This window comes from Heterodontus francisci, chromosome 22 (genome assembly GCF_036365525.1).
Source record: "Heterodontus francisci isolate sHetFra1 chromosome 22, sHetFra1.hap1, whole genome shotgun sequence".
NCBI lineage: Eukaryota > Metazoa > Chordata > Chondrichthyes > Heterodontiformes > Heterodontidae > Heterodontus > Heterodontus francisci.
The window spans coordinates 41,858,479-41,877,606 of record NC_090392.1 but is presented as its reverse complement, the minus strand read 5'-3'; the positions used below and the strand labels follow the sequence as shown (position 1 = coordinate 41,877,606).

Here is a 19,128-nt window from a genome sequence, read left to right as displayed (position 1 = left end):
CAGGGCATTGATGAGACCACACGTGGAGTATTGTGTACAGTTTTGGTCTCCTTACTTAAGAAAGGATATATTGCATTGGAAGCAGTTCAGAGAAGATTCACTGAACTGATTCCTGGGATGAGAGGGTTATCGTATGAGGAAAGGTTGGACAGGTTGGGTCTGTATTCATTGGAGTTTAGAAGGATGAGAGGTGATCTTATTGAAACAATTAAGATCCTGAGGGGATTTGACAGGGTGGATGTTGAAAGGATGTTTCCCCTTCTGGGAGAGACTAAATCTAGGGGGCACAGTTTAAAAATATGGGGTCTCCCATTTAAGACAGAGATGAGGAGAATTTTTTTCTCTCAGAGTGTCGTGAGTCTATGGAGCTATCTTCCCTGGACAGCAGTGGAGACAGGGTCATTGAATGTTTTTAAGGCAGAGGTAGACAGATTCTTGACAAACAAGGGAGTCAAAGGGTATGTGGGGTAAACAGAAAAATGGAGTTGTGGCCACAATCAGATCAGCCATGATCTTATAGAATGGCGGAGCAGGCTCGAGGGCACGAATAGCCTACTCCTGCTCCTAGTTCGTATGTACAGAAAATATTCAAAAAGGCTAATGGAATGCTGGCCTTTATATCTACAAGGGGGTAAGAAGTCATGGTTCAGTTATACAAAGCCCTGGTTAGACCAAATCTGGAGCACTGTGAGCAGTTCTGGGCATCACACCTTGGGAAGGATATATTGGCCTTGGAGGGCGTGTGGTGTACATTTCCCAGAATTATACCTGGACTCCAAGGATTAAATTATGAGGAGAGATTACACAAACTAGAGTTGTATTCCCTGGCATTTAGAAGATTAAGGGGTGATTTGATTGAACTTCTCGTCATATTAAGGGGAACAGGTCAAGTAGATGGGGGAGATTTCGGCTGTTTGGGTTCTGTCCGACTGGGAGAGTATGGTGTAAAAATTAAAGGCAAACCTTTCAGGATTAAAATTAGGAAACACTTCTACACACAAAGGGTGGTAGAAGTTCGGAACTCTCTTCCACAAATGGCAATTGTTCATTTTATATTTGGGTTTAATAGATTTTTTGTAAGACAAAGGGATATGGGAATTAGGTATCACATCAGCTCTGACCTCAATGAATAGGCTGGAGAGGATAATTGGCCTTCTGTCTACCCCCTCCCCCTGTAGTGAGCGCGCACCGCGGGAGCGTGCATCCGCAGGGAGGGCCGAGGCGGGCGCGTGCATGTGCACACGCAGTGAGCGCGCCGGGCGGGAGCGTGCGCAGTTTGATTCAGGCGCTCGGAGGGGAGAGGCAGAGTGGAACCGGGACACGGAGTGATCATGGCTGCTGGCGCTGTTATCGCCCTCCTCTTGCTGGTGACAGCACCCGCCCAGGCCGCCTATGTCGAGGTAAGGAGCGGCCACCGAGTGTGTGGGGCCGCTTCAGGCCCGTTAATCACCACCTTGATGTACCTCACAAATCTCCGCCACAGTGGGCTGGGCTGGGGTTGGGGTCCAGGCTGGGCCGGATCGGGTTGGGGTTGAGGTCTGGGAATGTACCGGCGGTGGATTCCTGTCCCGGACTGACCCTGGTGTAGAGGCCGGGAGCTGCCTTCTTGTTGCCCCGGGGCTCGGGTACTGTGGGCCGCTGGTGGGCTAGAGCTACTGTGGCGGTTATTGGGCTCTTGGGGAGCCCTGAGCCTTCCCCGGGCTAGAATGGAGGGGCAGCCGGCCTCCCTGTGTTTAGAGCGGAGGGATTGGTTTCATTCTCCTGTTAAAGGTTTTCATCTGGGTGTTTACTGATCCTCCGGATAGATTCATTTTTGCTGGCAGCAGTGCCTGGAGTTGAGCTCAGAATTCTCCTCCTTTGCTCATTGCTCTCGAGCTCTGTTTTGTTTGTGTATGAATAGTGCAAGTGTTTTCTGAGGCGTGGTGGACTGAATGTTGCATCTCCGTGTTTAGATTGTTGTATGTTGCTTTCATAAGAGATTTGATCTGGCAGTTGAAGCGCTTGGCTACTCAACATCTGCAAATGGTAGCGATCCAAGTCCATTCCTCACATGATGTCGGTAGAGAGCATCTGCTTTATCTTTTATTTGACTTGCGTTTCTGTTCTGCAGAGGAGCTCCTCAAATAAGCATGTCTTTGAGAAGAAGGGAAGTCATTTTCCAACTGATCACCTTGCACTAAACGTGCAAGAGCACTTGTCTTTACAGGCGCATTCACCGTTCATACAGCCTGTCAGTCAGACGTAGTCAGTATGTGAAAATGTTTCAGAAAAATGACTTACAAGCGTGTAGTCTGCATAATGTACAAACACGCAGGTACGCCAGCTGGCTATGGTGCAGTAGTGCGGCTTTTGCTTTTGCGGGCTTGTGACGCTGCTGTTTGGGTAGTTTCTGTGCTCTATCACCTTCACATCGTTGTGTTTATTTCCTAATAGTGAGTGCCTGCCCATTATCCCTACTCATCATTTCCAGCCACTCAGCCTTATTTTGTTCATAGGACACAAATCCATTGAAATGTGAGTGTCAGGCACAAGCCAGGTCATGATGGTGAATACCAGCTGCTTCTGAAATATTTTAAATATTTGAAGTGTGAGTGACAGGGCTTCAGTTCTAGTGTATTCTCTGTTCCTGTTACATTGGGTGAGTGGAAGGTTTCTGAAAATGCATTTTTTCATTTCCTTTGTTATGAAAATGTAATTAGGTGGCTTTTAGTATTCAGCTTTAAAATTGGTAAGTGGTATAAGTTGAAGAGCAGCAGATGTAACATGGCTCAGAAGGTGCATAGCATTATTCCTTTTTGCTAATCCTAGCATTTTAGATAGATGTACTGGTTCATTGCTGCTAGTAGGAAGAGGTGTCAAGCAGGCTGTTGGGGAGTTAGGGGTGAAGTCTTTTATCCAGCCAGGCTTGTATCCTTTGCAGTAACTTACTACAAAGGACCAATGACAGACGTTTTGAAACTTGTTGCTTCAGATTTCAGACTGGGAAATTATGGTGAGGAAGCTACATTATGTTTGTAATGCAGTTGGATACTACAGTATTTTAGATTTGACTTCAGATTGGATGCCTGTTTGAGTAATTTGGGTTTTTTGGCTTGTTCAGAAGTGGTGATTTCCACTGTCTGACTTTCAACATTGACTTTTATGAGGCTGCTGTGGAATTCACTTCCAAGGATAGTGGGTGAGGCAGAGGTGTCGACATTCAAGGTGGATGAATTGGAAGGGATTGAGGGATGTGCGAACAGTTCAGGTAAATGACTTGGGCCATTTGCTGATATGGAGCATAAATGCTGACATGGACTACTTGGCAATTCTTTTTCATGCGGCTTGCATTTATTTCTATGAAATGCCCTTCCTATTAGATGACAGTTTAAGTGTGCATAGCAGAGGGCAAGCTTTTAATTCACCCAAGTCTAAAATAGTCAGATAAGTTTTGAGACTGTCTTGGAGGGTTAAAGGCTGAATTATGACCTTGACTAATGCCGAATACATGCCGCATGCAGCATTGTCTTTCAGCAATCAGATAAAAACACCTTGACCAAAGGGCAGATTTATGATGGACTACCGTGCCAGTTGCACCCATTGCACATTCCAGAAGCATTAAAGGTTTGGATTCAGTAATAGATTGCACTGCTGTGCTGCTCTAATATACAGACTATTATGCGATACATTTCAAAAAGATCAAAAGGCAGTCTACACAGTAATGCCTTTCAATCTATGCCAGGTTTCCAATCTAGTTCACTTAGAATGCATGTTGTACTAGCTGCAAGGTTGTTCGTAGCAGCCTTGGCGATTACCACTGTCTTTTACAGCTATTTGATATGGTAACTGATGGGGACTTCTTGTTAAAGGTTTCCTTTCTAGAACATTCATTTGCTTTAGTAGTCAACAATTTTCATTTTTTAGATTTCCACCTGCCTGGAGAAGCTACTTGAAATCTGGACTGCAGATGGTAGTTGTCACAGTTTGATGGTGTGTGCTGTGAGTGTAAAAGTCTAATGAGCATTCCCTTCCTAGTAGAACCTTTGAAGGTGCAGGAATGTTGAGCCTCCCTGATTGCTCAGTTGGTAAGTGCATCATTCACTATGGAACAGAATCATCCAACCTGTAGAGTTTATGCTGAGAAAGTTGATAACCTATGCTTTAGAGTGCAAAGATCAGCTAGTGTTCCTGCTACTTATTCAGTGACCCTTTCTGGAAATTGTGCATTTATGGATGAGATATGACCGGATAGGGCTCAGTGTGGGGCCTCCCATGGTTGAACTTTCTTCCAGCAGTTCAAAGAAGAATGGACTTTTGGGCAAATATTGGAGAACAGCCCATACTGTGGAATCTACCAGCATGGGAGCAAGGAAAGGAATACTGGCCCATATCCAGACTTACTGTGTGTTCATGCACTGTGCCTATAATGCAAGCAATATACTAGATTGTGCCACCCCTGTGTGTATACAGGACTGTACCATGCACCTACGTAGTACCAGTGATGTCAGTAACAGTGGTCTCCTAGCATATTCAAAACTACAATGTACTCAAAATACTTCAAAACATGTGAAAAATCTCTACATGTACATGTGACAACACAATAAGACCTCCAGAGTACTGTATGGAGCATATGGTTTTACACTATAAGGAGTATATAGAGGTTTTAGAGGAAGTATGACACCGCTTCCTGGTTTGAGGAAATACAAATACAAAGAAAGACTAGGAAAAGTTGATCTTAATTCATTTAAACAAAGATTATCATTGATACAACAGTGTTGAAAATTATGAAAAAATGAGACGGTGCACAGCAGAGTGGAGATTGAATAGGCAAACCACAGAAAATAAAATTGGGAGAATTGAATGCATGAATAACTGGAGGGATATGATACAGTGCCTATAACATTTGGGCTGATACAAGATTGAAAACTGAATATTACTGATTATAATGCTCTAAAGTGAGATTGACAAGGGAAACAAAGCAGTAATAGGAAAGGATTCTAGTGCAGCATTAGAGTATTAGAATGCTGTGGATGGCATTAACAGAAGAGTTAAAGAACAGGAAAGGAAATAGCACAATTCTTGATTACACATCACCAAACAATGGAAATGAGAGACAGCAAGAAATTTTTTGACAGATGAGAGATATGCAAGAACAACAGGGCAATAATAATTGGGTGGTTTTAATTACTCTGAGGTAGACTTGAATACAAATAGTATATGTTAAAGTTTTCAGAATGCCTCCAGATCTACTTCCTACAACAGTGTGTTTCTGTGCCAACAAAGGCAGAGCTTGATTTATTTCTGAGAAATGAAGTGGAATAAATAGCTCATGTTTGTCAGTGAATAATGGGACAACAGCAACAACAATATGATTGAGTTCAGTGTAAGAATAGAAAAAGGAAATGAGTCCAAGATAAAAGTGTTGGCCTGAATAAAGGCCAAGTTCAGTGATTATTAGAAGGGATCTGGACCAAGTTAACTGGGCAGTAAATTTAACAAACTGGTAGACAAATAAGAACTTCAAATATGCGATGAATAGATAGATACCTGTAAGGCAAAAAATGAGTGCACAAAAGTGTAGAATTCCATGGATAAAGAGATTAAAACTAAACGGAAGCCAAAAAGGAAAGCACATGATAAAGATGTGACTAGGTTGATTTGCAGTGTTAATTGCTGGAAATGAGACAGCCATGAAACTTGATTTTTGTATACTACTGTAACTTTTATACATTGGGAAGACACCAGGGTTTGACTAGTAAAAAGTCAAGCTATTGAGAAGCATTTCTGGACGTCAACATAGATGGTCTGCTTTATTTTCGGTTGATGTCGGTAGAATAAGTATTTTGAGTTAATTAAATCAGGAAAATCTTTTGTCAACACAGATTTGGGTGAGATCTCTCATGCACACACGCACCCACCAGGTTAAGTGTGTTGAATGTTTGCCACTTGGCGGTGAACAGCTGTCTTGAAATTAATGTTCCTTTCAAATGGCTGTATAATATGTCTTTGTTGTTTTCATTGAAAAGCAGTAGAAAATTAACCCATCTTGCTTTGAAAGTTATATTGCCATTCTTTCATGTGTAATGCAAAATAAGCCAGTTTATTGGTTTGCAGTTGTACCATGTCTAGTTAACTTGATTATCCCTGCCCATTTCTTGAAGATGGGAGAATGCACTCGCAGGATAGCCAGTAAGTGCAGCAAAGATGATCTTTATGGATCCCCAGGTCACACTGTAGGTTAATTAAATATTGGATAGCAAAATGCCTTCCAGATGATGGGAGTCTGAGCTTACTTTGCGGAAAACCCGCAAAAATTTAACAGTACACGACAATGACTGGCTAGCAGTTAATAATGGAAATGTTTAGGGCTTTAATAAGCATACTTGCAACGTATAGCTAGAGAAGATAGTGCTGCTTGGATGGATGATTAATTTAAGGAAGGTTAAGATGTGGAGTTCAGTTTAACGTATTAGATTTTTCTAAATAACTTCAAAAATAAAAATGTAGATATGTGCTGGTTGAGGATATGGAAAAATTGTTCAACTGCAAAAAAAATTGGTTCTGAAAAGAATTAGTAGAGCTGAAGAGTGGGTAAGTAATCGGGCCTTGATTACTGTACTTGAGGCTATCTAAGAAGGTCAAGAGGGAAGTGGTAGCAGAGGTCACAATTTTTCAATCCTTTTTAGGTTTTGAAGTTACCTCGGACAGCCCACGTAATGGCTTTATTATTTATAAAGGAGAGAGATGGATAAACTGGATGATGAAAGACAAGTTAACTTAGTGTCTAAATCAAATTAGTGAATGTCGAAATGCATCAAATAATCGAGTATGGCCAGCACCAATTCATTTGCGGGCAAGTCAAGTTTGAAAAAAGTAACCGGAGAGAAAGGGAGTGGAGTAGATCAAGTGTATGTGGATTTTCAGAAGGCATTTGATGATGTCTCAAATTCAGGCATATGGTATATAAGGATATTTAGCAGTATGGGAAGAGAGAGGTTGATGACAGCAAACAGAGTTTGCCTCACAGTGAAGGCTTAAAAGTGGTTTACCCCAAAAGTAAATGTTAGGTCCATGTTTGTTCTTGAGATATATATATATATATATATATATATATATATATATATATATATATATATATATATACCCTATGAAATTGCATCTGCCCCTCCCTGTCCATTCCACTGACTTTTCTACATCCCCTGAAGTCTTAACATTTTCAGTGTTTACCAAACCCTCTACTTTTGTTTCATCAGCAAATTTCAATTGTATTCTCCAAACCCAAGAATAGGAGTGTAAGTTCAAGGGAGAAATGTTGAACTGTGTGGAAGTATAGAGACTGAACAATTCCAGCAACTAATTCCTTGAACTTGGAATTGCAGGTACATAAAGTCTAGAAGAAGGACGAGCAGCATTTTGGGTTTTATAGGGGCAAGAGCTCTACTTGCCAAAAAAAAGCTATGGCCAACGCGAGGTAATGGGCAAGAGAAAACAAAGAAAAAGCATACAAAAATGCAAAACATAACAGGTCCTGGCGACTGTGAGATTGAACAAAAGGTGACAAAACAGATGGGAAGAAGTACGCAAAGGGAATATGAAAAGAAACTTGCAAGGGTTATCAAAATCCACAGAATTGTTAACAGTTAAATCAGTAAGGAGCAGTGGGCCCCTTGAGGACTGATAACTGTGATATTGTCAGCGAAAATAAGGAAATGACGGATGTTTGAAGAATTTCTTTGCATCAATATTTACAGTAGGAGGTCAGCATGCCAGACATTTGAATGAAACTAAAATTGAGTCAGTGATGGGGATTCATCAAAATTAACATCAGCAAAAAAGTAATAAAAACAATGGCACTAAAGAATGACAAATCCCCAGGACCAGATGGTTTCCAACCCAGGCTTTAAAGGAAGAAAGCAAGAACATTGCAGGTGTGCTGACAATCTTCCAATTCAGGAACCATTCCTTTCGATTGAAAAATTATAGATGTCACTCTTATTTAAGGAAGGTTAGAGGGAACCTAGGGAATTATAGACTAGATAGCCTAACATCTGTTCTCAGGGAAAATTACTTGGGCTTCTAGTTAAGGGCAGGGTCAAATTTTCAGCTGAGAGAGAGCCAGCATTTATTTGTAAAGGGTAGGTCATGCCTGTTGGAATTTTTTTTTAGAAGAGCTGACTTAAGTAAGGAATAGAGGAATGTCTATATGTCAGTTATATGGACTTCCAGAAGGTATTTGATCAAGTCCCTCCTAAGAAACTGTTAGCTAAAATTGAAGCTCATGGAGTTGAGTGGCAGGAAACGATGAGTGGGGATAATGGGCATGATGTGACTTGTGACTTCCCACGGGGTGTTGGAGCCTCAACTATTGACTATAAATTAACAACTTAGATTTTGGGATAGAAAGCCAAATATCTCAACTTGCTGATGACACAAAGGTAGGCAGCTTTGTAAGCTGTGTGGATGGAAGCATAAAATTAGGAATATTGATAGATTAAGTGATAGGGCAGAATTGTGACAAATAGATTGGAATGTACGAGTGTGAGAGGTCATCCACTTTGGACTTGAAAAGTATAGAACAGATGCTTTCCAAATGTTGAAAAGTTAGAAATGAGGAATGAGGCATTGTGAGATCTGGTACTGGGGAATGAGGTGGACCAAGTGTCTGTTGGGCGAACACTCGCGTAAGAGTGATCATCGTATCATAAGGTTTAGATTAGTAATGGAGAAGAGCTAGAAACAATATAAAGTAGAACTTTAGAAATTAGAAGAGGGCTAACTTCAATAGGATGACAGGGGCTCTAGCCGGGGTAAAATGGAACCAAAGATTAACAGGAAAAACTGTAATGGAACAATGGTTGATCTTGAAGGAGATGTTTCACATACTGGCTAGGTACATTCCAATAAGAGGGAAAGGCAGAGGAACTAAAGCCAGGATGATGAGGAAGATAGAGAATATGATGAAACAAAAAAGGAGAGTGTTTGAAGCATGTCGAGTGAATTCTTCAAGCCTGAGCAAGGCCAAATACAATAAGTTGAGAGGGGAAGTTGAAGAGAAAACTGAGACTTGCACAGAAACAATTTGAGAATAGAATGGTAGCTACCGGCATGTAAATAGTCAGCGGGGTGTGGCCTATTAGGGACAAAGAGGGTGATATGTGCTTAGAGGCGCAGGGTGAGGCTAGAATACTTAAGCACTTTGTATTGGTGTTTACTAAGGAAGGAGATGCTTGCAAAATATTTGTAGAAGTGGAGATGGTAGGGGTAATGGATGGGGTTAAAATTGAAAGGCAGGGTGCACTGGAAAGGCTGGCTGTGCTAAGAGTGGATAATTTGCTTGGTCCAGATGGCTTACATCCCATGTTGCTAAGGGAAGTGAGGGTGGAGACAGTGGATGGGTTTGCCATAATTTTTCTAGATATGGGGGTTGGTGCCAGAGGATTAGAGAGTGGAAATGTGACACCCTTCAAGGAAGGGTGTAAGGACATTCCTTGTAACTACAGACTGGTCAGTTTAAGTGGTAGGTAAGATTTTAGAAGCCATAGTCGGGGAAAAAAAGCAACAGGCCTTGGAGAGGTTTGAATTCATGAAGGAAAGCCAGCATGCATTTGTAAGACAGATCGTAAGACTAATTGAAATTGAATTCTTTGATGAAGTAACAGAGAAGGTTGATGAAGGGAATGCTGTGAATGTTGCCTATATGGATTTTAAGGAAGCATTTGACAAAATGGCACATAAAAGACTGGTTAACAAAATCAGGGTTCATGGAATAGGAGGGTTAGTGTCAGTCTGGATAAAAAATTGGCTTAAGAACAAAAAATAGTGAGTTGTGGTAAATGGTTGTTTTGCAGACTGGAGGATGGTAGACAGTGGTGTTCCCCAAGGGTCAGTGTGAGGACCGCTTCTCTTTCTGGAATATATAAATGACTTGGATATTGGAATACAGAGTAAAATTTCAAAATTTGCCAAACTTGGAGGATGATACCAATTGACTACAACAGGACATAGCCTAGCAGAATTGGCAGACAAGTGGCAGATGGAATTTAATACAGACGTTTGAAGTGATGCATTTTGGTAGAAGGGATATGGAGAGGCAATATAGACATAATGGCACAGTTCTGAAAAGTGTGCAAGGACAGAGGGACCTGGAGGTCATGTGCATACATTTTTAAAGCTTGCAGGAACTATTGAGAGAGTAATTAGCAAAGCATATGGGATCTTGGGCTTCATAAATAGAAGTATTGAGTACAAAAGCAGGGAAGTTATGCTGAACCTTTATAATGCTCTGGTTAGACCACAACTAGAGTCATGCATCCAGTTCTGGTCACTGCACTTCAGGAAGGATGTGAAGGTCCTTGGGAGGGTGCAGAGGAGATTTACCAGAATGGTTCCAGGGATGAGGGATTTTAGCTACAAGGTTAGGTTGGAGAAGCTGGAGTTGTTCTTTTGGAGCCAAGGCAGTTGAGGTGAGATTTGATAGAGATGTACAAGATTATGACATGTTTCGATAACGTAGGCAAAGAAAAGCTGTTCCCATTAGTTCATGGTACAAGGATTAGGGGACACAGATTTGAGGTTTTGAACAAGAGATGCATGGGGGATGTGAAGAATAACTTCTTTACGCAGCAAGTGGTAATGACCTGGAACTTACTGCCAATGAGGGAAGCAGAGGCAATCAGTAATTTCATGAGGAAATTGAATGGGTACTGGAAGGAAATAAAGTTGCATGGCTGTGGGGATAGAGCGGGGGAATGAGACTGACTTGATTGCTCTACAGAGAGCCAGCATGGACTTGATGGACCAAATTGTGGCAGCTTGTGCCATAATGACTCTCTGACTTTAAATAGCGGAGGTCAAAAGAGATTTAGGTGTCCACGTATGCAGGTAACTAAATTATCACAGACAGCAGTGTTCCCAATAAGCTGTGCATGTGGGCAGCCATGCAGCAGCCTGGGAGTTGTCCTGCAAGCCTTGTTAAATATTGTGCATGCGGCTGCGCCAAAATATTTAAAGGTACCATTCATTGACAAAGCTGGCCATGTACAACATTAAAATTTTAAAGGGAACATTGGACAGGGATAGAATAATATCACAAAGGGTAATGGAATGTTGACCTTTATATTTAGAGGACTAGAATATAAGGGAGTCATGCTTCAGTTATACAAAGCCTTGGCTAGACCACACCTGGAGTACTGAGAGCGGTTCTGGGCACCACATCTTAGGAAGGAAAGTTTTGGCCTCGGAAGCAGTGTAGTGTAGATTTCCCAGATTGATAGTTGGGTTCCAAGCTTTCCGTTACAAGGAGTGATTGCACAACTAGGGATGTATTCCCTGCAACTTAAAACGTTAAGGGGTGATTTGATTGAAATTTCAAGATATTAAGGGGAACGGACAGGGTAGTTAGAGAAATTATTTCCACTGGTTGGGGAGTCTCAGGCTAGGAGATGTAGCCTAAAAGTTATTCGATCTTTTAGGAGTGAAATTGGGGAACTTAGACACACAAGTGTGGTAAAAGTTTCGAGCTCTCTTCTGCAAATGGCAGTTAACGCTAGGTTATTAATTTTAAATCTCATTGATTTTTTTGTTAACCAGATGTATTAAGGGATATGGGGCAAAGGCAAGTATGTGGAGTTAGGCCACAAATCAACTATGATCTTGTGCTCGAGGGGCTAAATGGCCTTGTGTTCCTATAAAAAGGGACACTAAGTACAGAAGCAGAAATATAAAATTGTATAAGACAATAGTCAGGCTAAGTTTCAGAACTGCACAGTTTTGGGAACTCCATTATATAAAGGACATTGAGAGCCTACAGCAAAAGTTCAGTAGGATGACAGCAGGGTTGAAAAACTATCATTGAGGTGACACTTGAGATACTGGGACTTTTTCACTGAAGAAGAGAAGACAGGAGAAAATTATAAAGGATTTTGGCAGGGTTTAAAGTGAAAGACTGCTCTGGTAAGTGATGGGTTGTCGATTAAAAGTTGCCACGCAAGGGTGAGGATAGGTTGAGGTGTGTACACGTGGTGGGGCTGTGTGTATGTGGAGATGGGTGGAGTGGAGGGGGTTGGTGATGGGCAGGTGGGGAGCGTGGGTGTTGGTGGGGATTGGGTGGAGGGGTGTGCATGGGCGTAGACAGGATGGTGGGGAGGGTATATGTGGGGATGGGTGAAAGGGCTGGATGGTTGTAGGTGGATGGGTGTCATCAGCTGAACGGTACAAGAGACCTCGTTTGTTCGATTTACTTCGGCTTATCAGCGATTGAAACCTTTTAAAAGGGCAGTAGGTGTGAATATACATTGGTAATTAGTTTCAAGTGGGAGCCTTGACATTTATTTTTCATACTTGAATGGAGGCTGCTTGTTCAAGGATTCTGTATTTTTCAACAGTAATATATTCATTAATATGCAAATTGTAAACCGCAAAGAACTGTAAATTCAGTTTATTGGATTTGCTGGTAATAGTTATTTTAAAACTGTGTTTTGTGCAAGGGATGGCCTGATGCCATATGGCATCCAAATGGTTTTATTTGCACATATCTGTCAGTTACAGTCTAATGGTTTCTATTGCTCTTCTGGTGCTCTGTGGCAGGTAAAAAGATGTCTCATAGGGGTCCTTGGCATCTAACCAGGTAAGTGTCCCTGATGTTTTGCTGTGTCGCACACTTTCCATGCCTGGTATTGTCTTGGCTTCTGTTGGTTAGTGCTGTGTTTTTTTTTTGGTTGAGTTGTTTGAAGTGCGCCCGCCAGCATGATGCTTCCAGGTGAAATGCAGTGGTTCTTTTTATAGTACCTAACTGCATTGTTTTCAAGGTACTGATTAACAACAACTCACCTTTATATAGTACCTTAAATTGAGAAATGTCGAATGGCTCTTCAGAGGGTGGGTCTGTCCTTCCCAGATATAAGATTTAGGGGAGGTGGCCAAAGAAGGAGGTGTGATTAAAAATGAAAAATCTTTGTTTCAACTTACCTGGATTCATAGAAATTTAGAAAAATAGGAACAGGAGTAGGCCATTCAGCCCTTCAGGCCTGTTCCGCCATTCAAAAAAGATCATGGCTGATTGTCTAATTCAGTACCCTGTTCCCGCTTTCTCCCCCTATCCCTTGATCCCTTTGGCATTAAGAAATATATCTATCCCCTTCTCGAATATATTTAATGACTTGGCCTCCATTGCCGCCTCTGGTAGAGAATTCCACAGGTTCACCACCCTCTGATTGAAGACATTTCTCCTCATCTCGGTTCTAAATGGCGTACCCCATATCCTGAGACTGTGATCCCTGGTTCTGGACTCCCCAGCCATCGGGAACATCCTCCTTGCATCTAGCCTGTCTAGTCCTGTTAGAATTTAATAGGTTTCTATGAGATCTCCTCTCGTTCTTCAAAACTCCTGTGAATATAGGCCTAGTCGACACAATCTCTCCTCATACTTAGGTCTGCCATCCCAGGAATCAACCTAGTATTTCATCTTTGCATTCCCTCCATGGCAGGAACATCCTTCTTCAGATACGTTGACCAAAACTGCACACAATACTCCAGATGTGGTCTCACCAAGGCTCTGTATAACTGCAGTTAGACATCCTTGCTCCTGTACTCAAATCCTCTTGCAATGAAGGCCAACATACCATTCGCCTTCCTAACAGCTTGCTGCACCTGATTGCGTGCTTTCAGCGACTGGTGTACAAGGACACCAGGTCTCGTTGCACCTCCCCCTTTCCCAATCTGTCACCATTCAGATAATCTGCCTTTCTGTTTTTATAACCAAAGTGGATAACCTCACATTTATCCACGTTATACTGCATCTGCCATGCATTTGCCCACTCACCCAACTTGTCCAAATCACATTGGAGCCTCTTTGCATCCTCCTCACAGCCCACATTCCCCCCCAGCTTTGTATCGACTGCAAACTTGGAAATGTTACATTTAGTTCCCTCACCCAAGTCATGAATATGTACTGTGAATAGCTGGGTCCCAAGCATGGATCCCTGCGGTACCCCACTAGTCACTGTCTGCCACCCGGAAAAGACCCATTTATTCCTACTCTCTGTTTCCTGTCTGTCAACCAATTCTCAATCCATGCCAGTATATTACCCCAATCCCATGTGCTTTAATTTTGCACACTAACCTCTTATGTGGGACCTTATCAAAAGCCTTCTGAAAATCCAAATGCACCGCATCCACTGGTTCTCCCTTATCTATTCTACGAGTTACATCCTCAAAAAACTCCAGTAGATTTGTTAAGCATGATTTCCCTTTTGTAAACCCTTGCCGACTTTGCCGAATCCCGTTTATGCTTTCTAGGTGTTCTGCTATCACATCCTTTTTGATAGACTCTAGCATTTTCTCCACTACTGATGTAAGGCTAACTGGTCTGTAATTCCCTGTTTTTTCTCCCTCCTTTTTTAAATAGTGGGGTTACATTTGCCACCCTCCAATCTGTAGGAACTGCTGTAGAATTTTGGACTATTTCCAGGGCCACTTGCTTCTCTGGGACGTGGGTTGTCAGGCCCTGGGGGTTTGACTGCCTTTAACCCCATTACTTTCCCTAGCACTTATCTTTTTTACTAATACTGATTTCCTTCAGTTCCTCCCTCTTATTAGACCCTTGGTCCCTAACCGTTCTGGGAAGCTATTTGTGTCCTCCTTTGTGAAGACAGAACCAAAGTATGTGTTTAATTCTGCCATTTCTTTGTTCCCCATTATAACTTCCCCTGTTTCTGACTGTAAGGGACTGACATTTGTCTTCACTGATCTTTTTCCCTTCACATATTTATAGAAGCTTTTACAGTCAGTTTTTATGTTCCCTGCAAGTTTACTCTCATACTCATTTTCCCCTGCTTAATCACCCTCTTTGTCCTCTTTTACTGAATTCTAAACTGCTCCCAATCCCCAGACTTGCTGCTCTTTCTGGCAATTTTATATGCCTCCTCTTTGGATCTAATACTATCCCTAATTTCTTTTGTAAGCCACGGTTGAGCCACTTTTTCTGAATTATTTTTGTGCCAGACAGGAATGAATAATTGTTGTAATTCATGCACATGTTCTTTAAATATTATCCATTACCTATCCACCATCAACCCTTTTCGTAAAGTTCCCAGTCTACCATAGCCAACTCGCACCTCATGCCTTTATAGTTTATTTTATTTGGATTCAGGACCCTAATTTCTGATTCAACCACTTCACTCTCCATCTTAATGAAGAATTCTATCATGTTATGGTTGCTCCTCCACAAGGGACCCTTTCTCTGACCTGCAAACTGCAAGTTTTTCTGTTTTTCTAACAACCTTTACATGAGGGACCTTGTATCCCTGTGCAATGTTGGAAAGTGCCTGGTTGCGAATGTCATCTCTTGGGTTGCTCCATGGAGTTTCCGATACTCCATTTACCAACTTTAACGCATCCAGAATTCCTCACTTTCTTGACTCTAAGTACTTGTCCCCCTGTTGGTAGCCCTATTCTTGATCATGCTGGTGTCCAGCTGTAATTCCTAATGGTTCACTCTTGTGGTCTGATGCTACCCTGATCTGAGATGCCTTGCAGTCTGAATCTAATGCTATCCATTCACCTTCAAATTTCTTCTCCATCTGTCTGCCCTTGTATGTTCCTCTACCTTGCTATCCAAAGCCAGAATGATTTGAGTTTATTCGTTAACAGACAAGTATTGCATCGCCTCACCTGTCTTTTGTCTGTTTTTCTAATTTGTGAATATCCCACAATCAATCACGCCTCAGTCTCCATTTCAGTTTCTGTTCTTTTGATTGTTTCCTTTTCTTGTATTCCTGCTCTGCCTCCCTTGGGTTTAATTTTTTTTAATCCCAGGTAGTCACTTGATTATCCTTCTATCTAGTGCCCCTTTTAACTTTGACTTCCTCTGGGTGTTTTTTTTCACATTATACTTAGCTTGGATTATTTGGCATCTTTTCGGTGATTCTTTTGTCATCTACCTCATGCAGGTATTCTTTCACCTTAGTTCCTCTCCACTGCACCCTTAACTGTTTCAGAGCTCTTCTGTTAAATCTCCTAACCATATGGGCTGGATGGTAAAGTTATCTGTCACAAATCAGTGTATCCAGCTATTTTAGTGTAATTTTTTGCTTGACAGCTGTATCCAAGGTGAAGACATGGATCAGACCTGTGAGAAGGGGGAAGGTCAGTGATCGCCTGTGGTCCTTTAATGAACATTTGTGTGTCTGGAAGTCTCTATCGTGGTCCGAGATTGAGTTGTGAGCACCAGCTCATCAGTCTGGGAGCAACAGATCCTCTTATATGCAAGTGAACATCTCTGTTCAAAGTTCATTGCATGTTTGGAAATGGCTCAGAGAAAAGCATTTTTCTTGTTTTTGATAGGTAACTGGGAGAATAGTAAAGTTTGTAACAGTATCAAATGTTGCCTTGCATTGAATACATTCATTTACTGTGTTTTATTTAAATACTTTGTATGTTGGTTTATACCCTACACCTTGATCCGGTCCACTGAGCCAGAGTGGCAAGGGTTCCCTGTTCAACCCCATTTGTCGCTATTGTTTACTGACATTTTTACTCACTGTTCACAGGAGACAGAAGCATTGGGAGTGGTCAATGAAGCTGAACAGGTTTTGAAGAAGTCTTTGAAATTGAGGAAGAGATATAGCAGGGTGGAGGGATTTAGGATTTAGTACATTGGCCAAAAGCATTTTTGGGGTATGATGGGTGCTATATAAGTCTAAATTCTTTTTTGAGCGAGAATCTAGAGTGTTGGCAAGATGGCTGAAGGCTCTGAAATATTAGATGAGAGCTCCAAGAATGGAAGCTGCAAGAAGAGATGAGAATATGGGGTTCTAATTGAGGACAAAAATCATATCTGTTCAGTGGGATAGGGAGCCAATGGAGAGAACAGGGGCAGAGTGTTTTAGTGTACTGTAGGTCATGGATGATCGAGTTGTGGATGGCTTGGATTTCACATAGGGTGAAGCATAGGCAGAGAGACCTGGTTGAGAAATCAAATCTGGAGGTTAAGGTATAGTTGAATAAGTTGGAGTTTGTGGAGGGTTTAAATGGAGCGGGAGATCATTGGGAAACTTAAATTTAGAAGTGATATGCATTCCAGATCAAGCACGCTTCAGCAGCTGTCAGGAACATAGGAGCAGGAGTAGGCCATTCAGCCCATCGAGCCTGCTCCACCATTCAATACTATCATGGCTGATCTTCCACTTCAATGCCTTTTTCCCACACTATCCTCATATCCCCTTAGGTCATTTGTATTTAGAAATCTGTCAATCTCTGCTTTAAACATACTCAGTGACTGAGCTTCCACGGCCCTCTGGGGTAGAGAATTCCAAAGATTCATAACCCTCTGAGTAAAGAAATTTCTTCTCATCCCGGTCCTAAGTGGCTTCCCCCTTATTTGGAAATTGTGTCCCCTGGTTCTAGACTCTCCAACCAGGGGAAACATCTAAGCAACATCTACCCTGTCTATCCCTTTAAGTATTTTGTAGGTTTCAATGAGATCACCTCTCATTCTTCGAAACTCTAGAGAATACAGGCCCAGTTTCCCCAATCTATCTTCATAGGACAGTCCTGCCATCCTAGGAACAAGTCTGGTGAAGCTTCATTGCACTCCCTCTATGGCAATAATATCCTCCCTCAGGTAAGGGGACCAAAACTACACACAGTACTCCAGGTGTAGTCTAACCAAGGTTCTATACAATTGAAGCAAGACTTCACTACTCGTATACTCTAATCCTCTTGTGATAAAGGCTAACATACCAAGCCTTAATTGCTTGTTGCAACTGCATGTTAGCTTTCATGACTTATTAACAAGGACACCCAGGTCCCTTTATGTATCTACACTTTCTAACCTCTTGCCATTTAAGAAATACTCTGCACATCTGTTCCTCCTACCAAAGTGGATAACCTCACATTTTTCCACACATTCTATTTCATCTGCCACGTTCTTTCCCACTTACTAAGTCTGTCCAAATCCCCTTGAGGCTGCTTTGCATCTTGATCACAACACACATTCCCACCTAGTTTTGAGTCATTCGCGAACTTGGAAATACTACATTTGGTCCCCACATCCAAATCATGGATATATATGGTGAACAGCTGGGGCACAAGCACTGATCCCTGTGGTACCCCACTAGTCACAGCCTGCCAATGCAATAATGACCCGTTTATTCCTACTCTTTGCTTTCTGCCTGTTAACCAATCCTTAATCCATGCCAATATATTACCTCCTATCCCATGTGCTTCTATTTTGCTAGCCAACCTCCTGTGGGGGACTTTATCAAAGGCCTTTTGAAAATCCAAGCATACCGTGTCCACCGACCCCCTTTATCAATTCTGTTATTAACATCTTCAAAAAACTCCAACAGGTTTGTCAAACATAATTTCCCATTTATAAATCTATGTTGACTATGCCCAATCAGATCCTTATTCTCCAAGTGTCCATTTATCACATCCTTTAGAATGGATTCCAGCATTTTCCCAATGACTGATGTAAGGCTAACGGGTCTGTAATTCCCTGCTTTCTCTCTCCCTCCCTTCTTAAATAGTGGGGTGACATTTGCGACCTTCCAATCTGCAGGAAGCAATCCAGAATCTATAAAATTTTGGAAGATGATCACCAATGCATCCACTATCTCCATAGCTACCTCTTTCAACACTGGGATGTAGAATATCAGGTCCTGGGGACTTATCAACCTTTGGCCCCATTAATTTCTCCAATGCAGCCTTCTTGCTAAGAAATAAAAACAGGAAATGCTGGAAATACTCAGCAGGTCTGGCAGCATCTGTGGAGAGCGAAGCAGAGTTAACGTTTCAGGTCATTGAATCTTCATCAGAAGGGTCTGATGAAGGTTCACTGACCTGAAACATTAACTCTGCTTCGCTCTCCACAGATGCTGCCAGACCTGCTCAGTATTTCCAGCATTTCCTGTTTTTATTTCAGATTTCCAGCATCTGCAGTATTTTGCTTTTATCTTCTTACCCGTCGCTGAATCCCCCACTATCAACATCCTAGGGGCTACCATTGACCAGAAACTGAACTGGAGTAGCCATATAAATACCGTGGCTACAAGAGCAGGTCAGAGGCTAGGAATCCTGAGGCGAGTAACTCACCTCCTGACTCCGCAAAGCCTGTCCACCAAGTCAGGAGTGTGATGGAATACTCTCCAC

General features: G+C 41.9%; 1 protein-coding gene across 2 annotated transcripts in view; it reads left to right on the top strand.

Annotated features, from left to right (window-relative positions):
• Positions 1 to 1,252: 1,252 nt before the first annotated feature.
• Positions 1,253 to 19,128, top strand: part of aplp2 (amyloid beta (A4) precursor-like protein 2) — a 192,608-nt gene continuing 174,732 nt past the window's right edge. Inside the window, exon 1 of one of the 2 annotated variants that reach the window (XM_068053761.1) lies at positions 1,253 to 1,400. In XM_068053761.1, coding sequence (XP_067909862.1) covers positions 1,332 to 1,400 — 69 coding nt within the window. In that variant the 5' untranslated portion in view covers positions 1,253 to 1,331. The remainder of the gene's footprint in view (positions 1,401 to 19,128) is intronic. The other variant, XM_068053762.1, reaches the window with a different exon arrangement.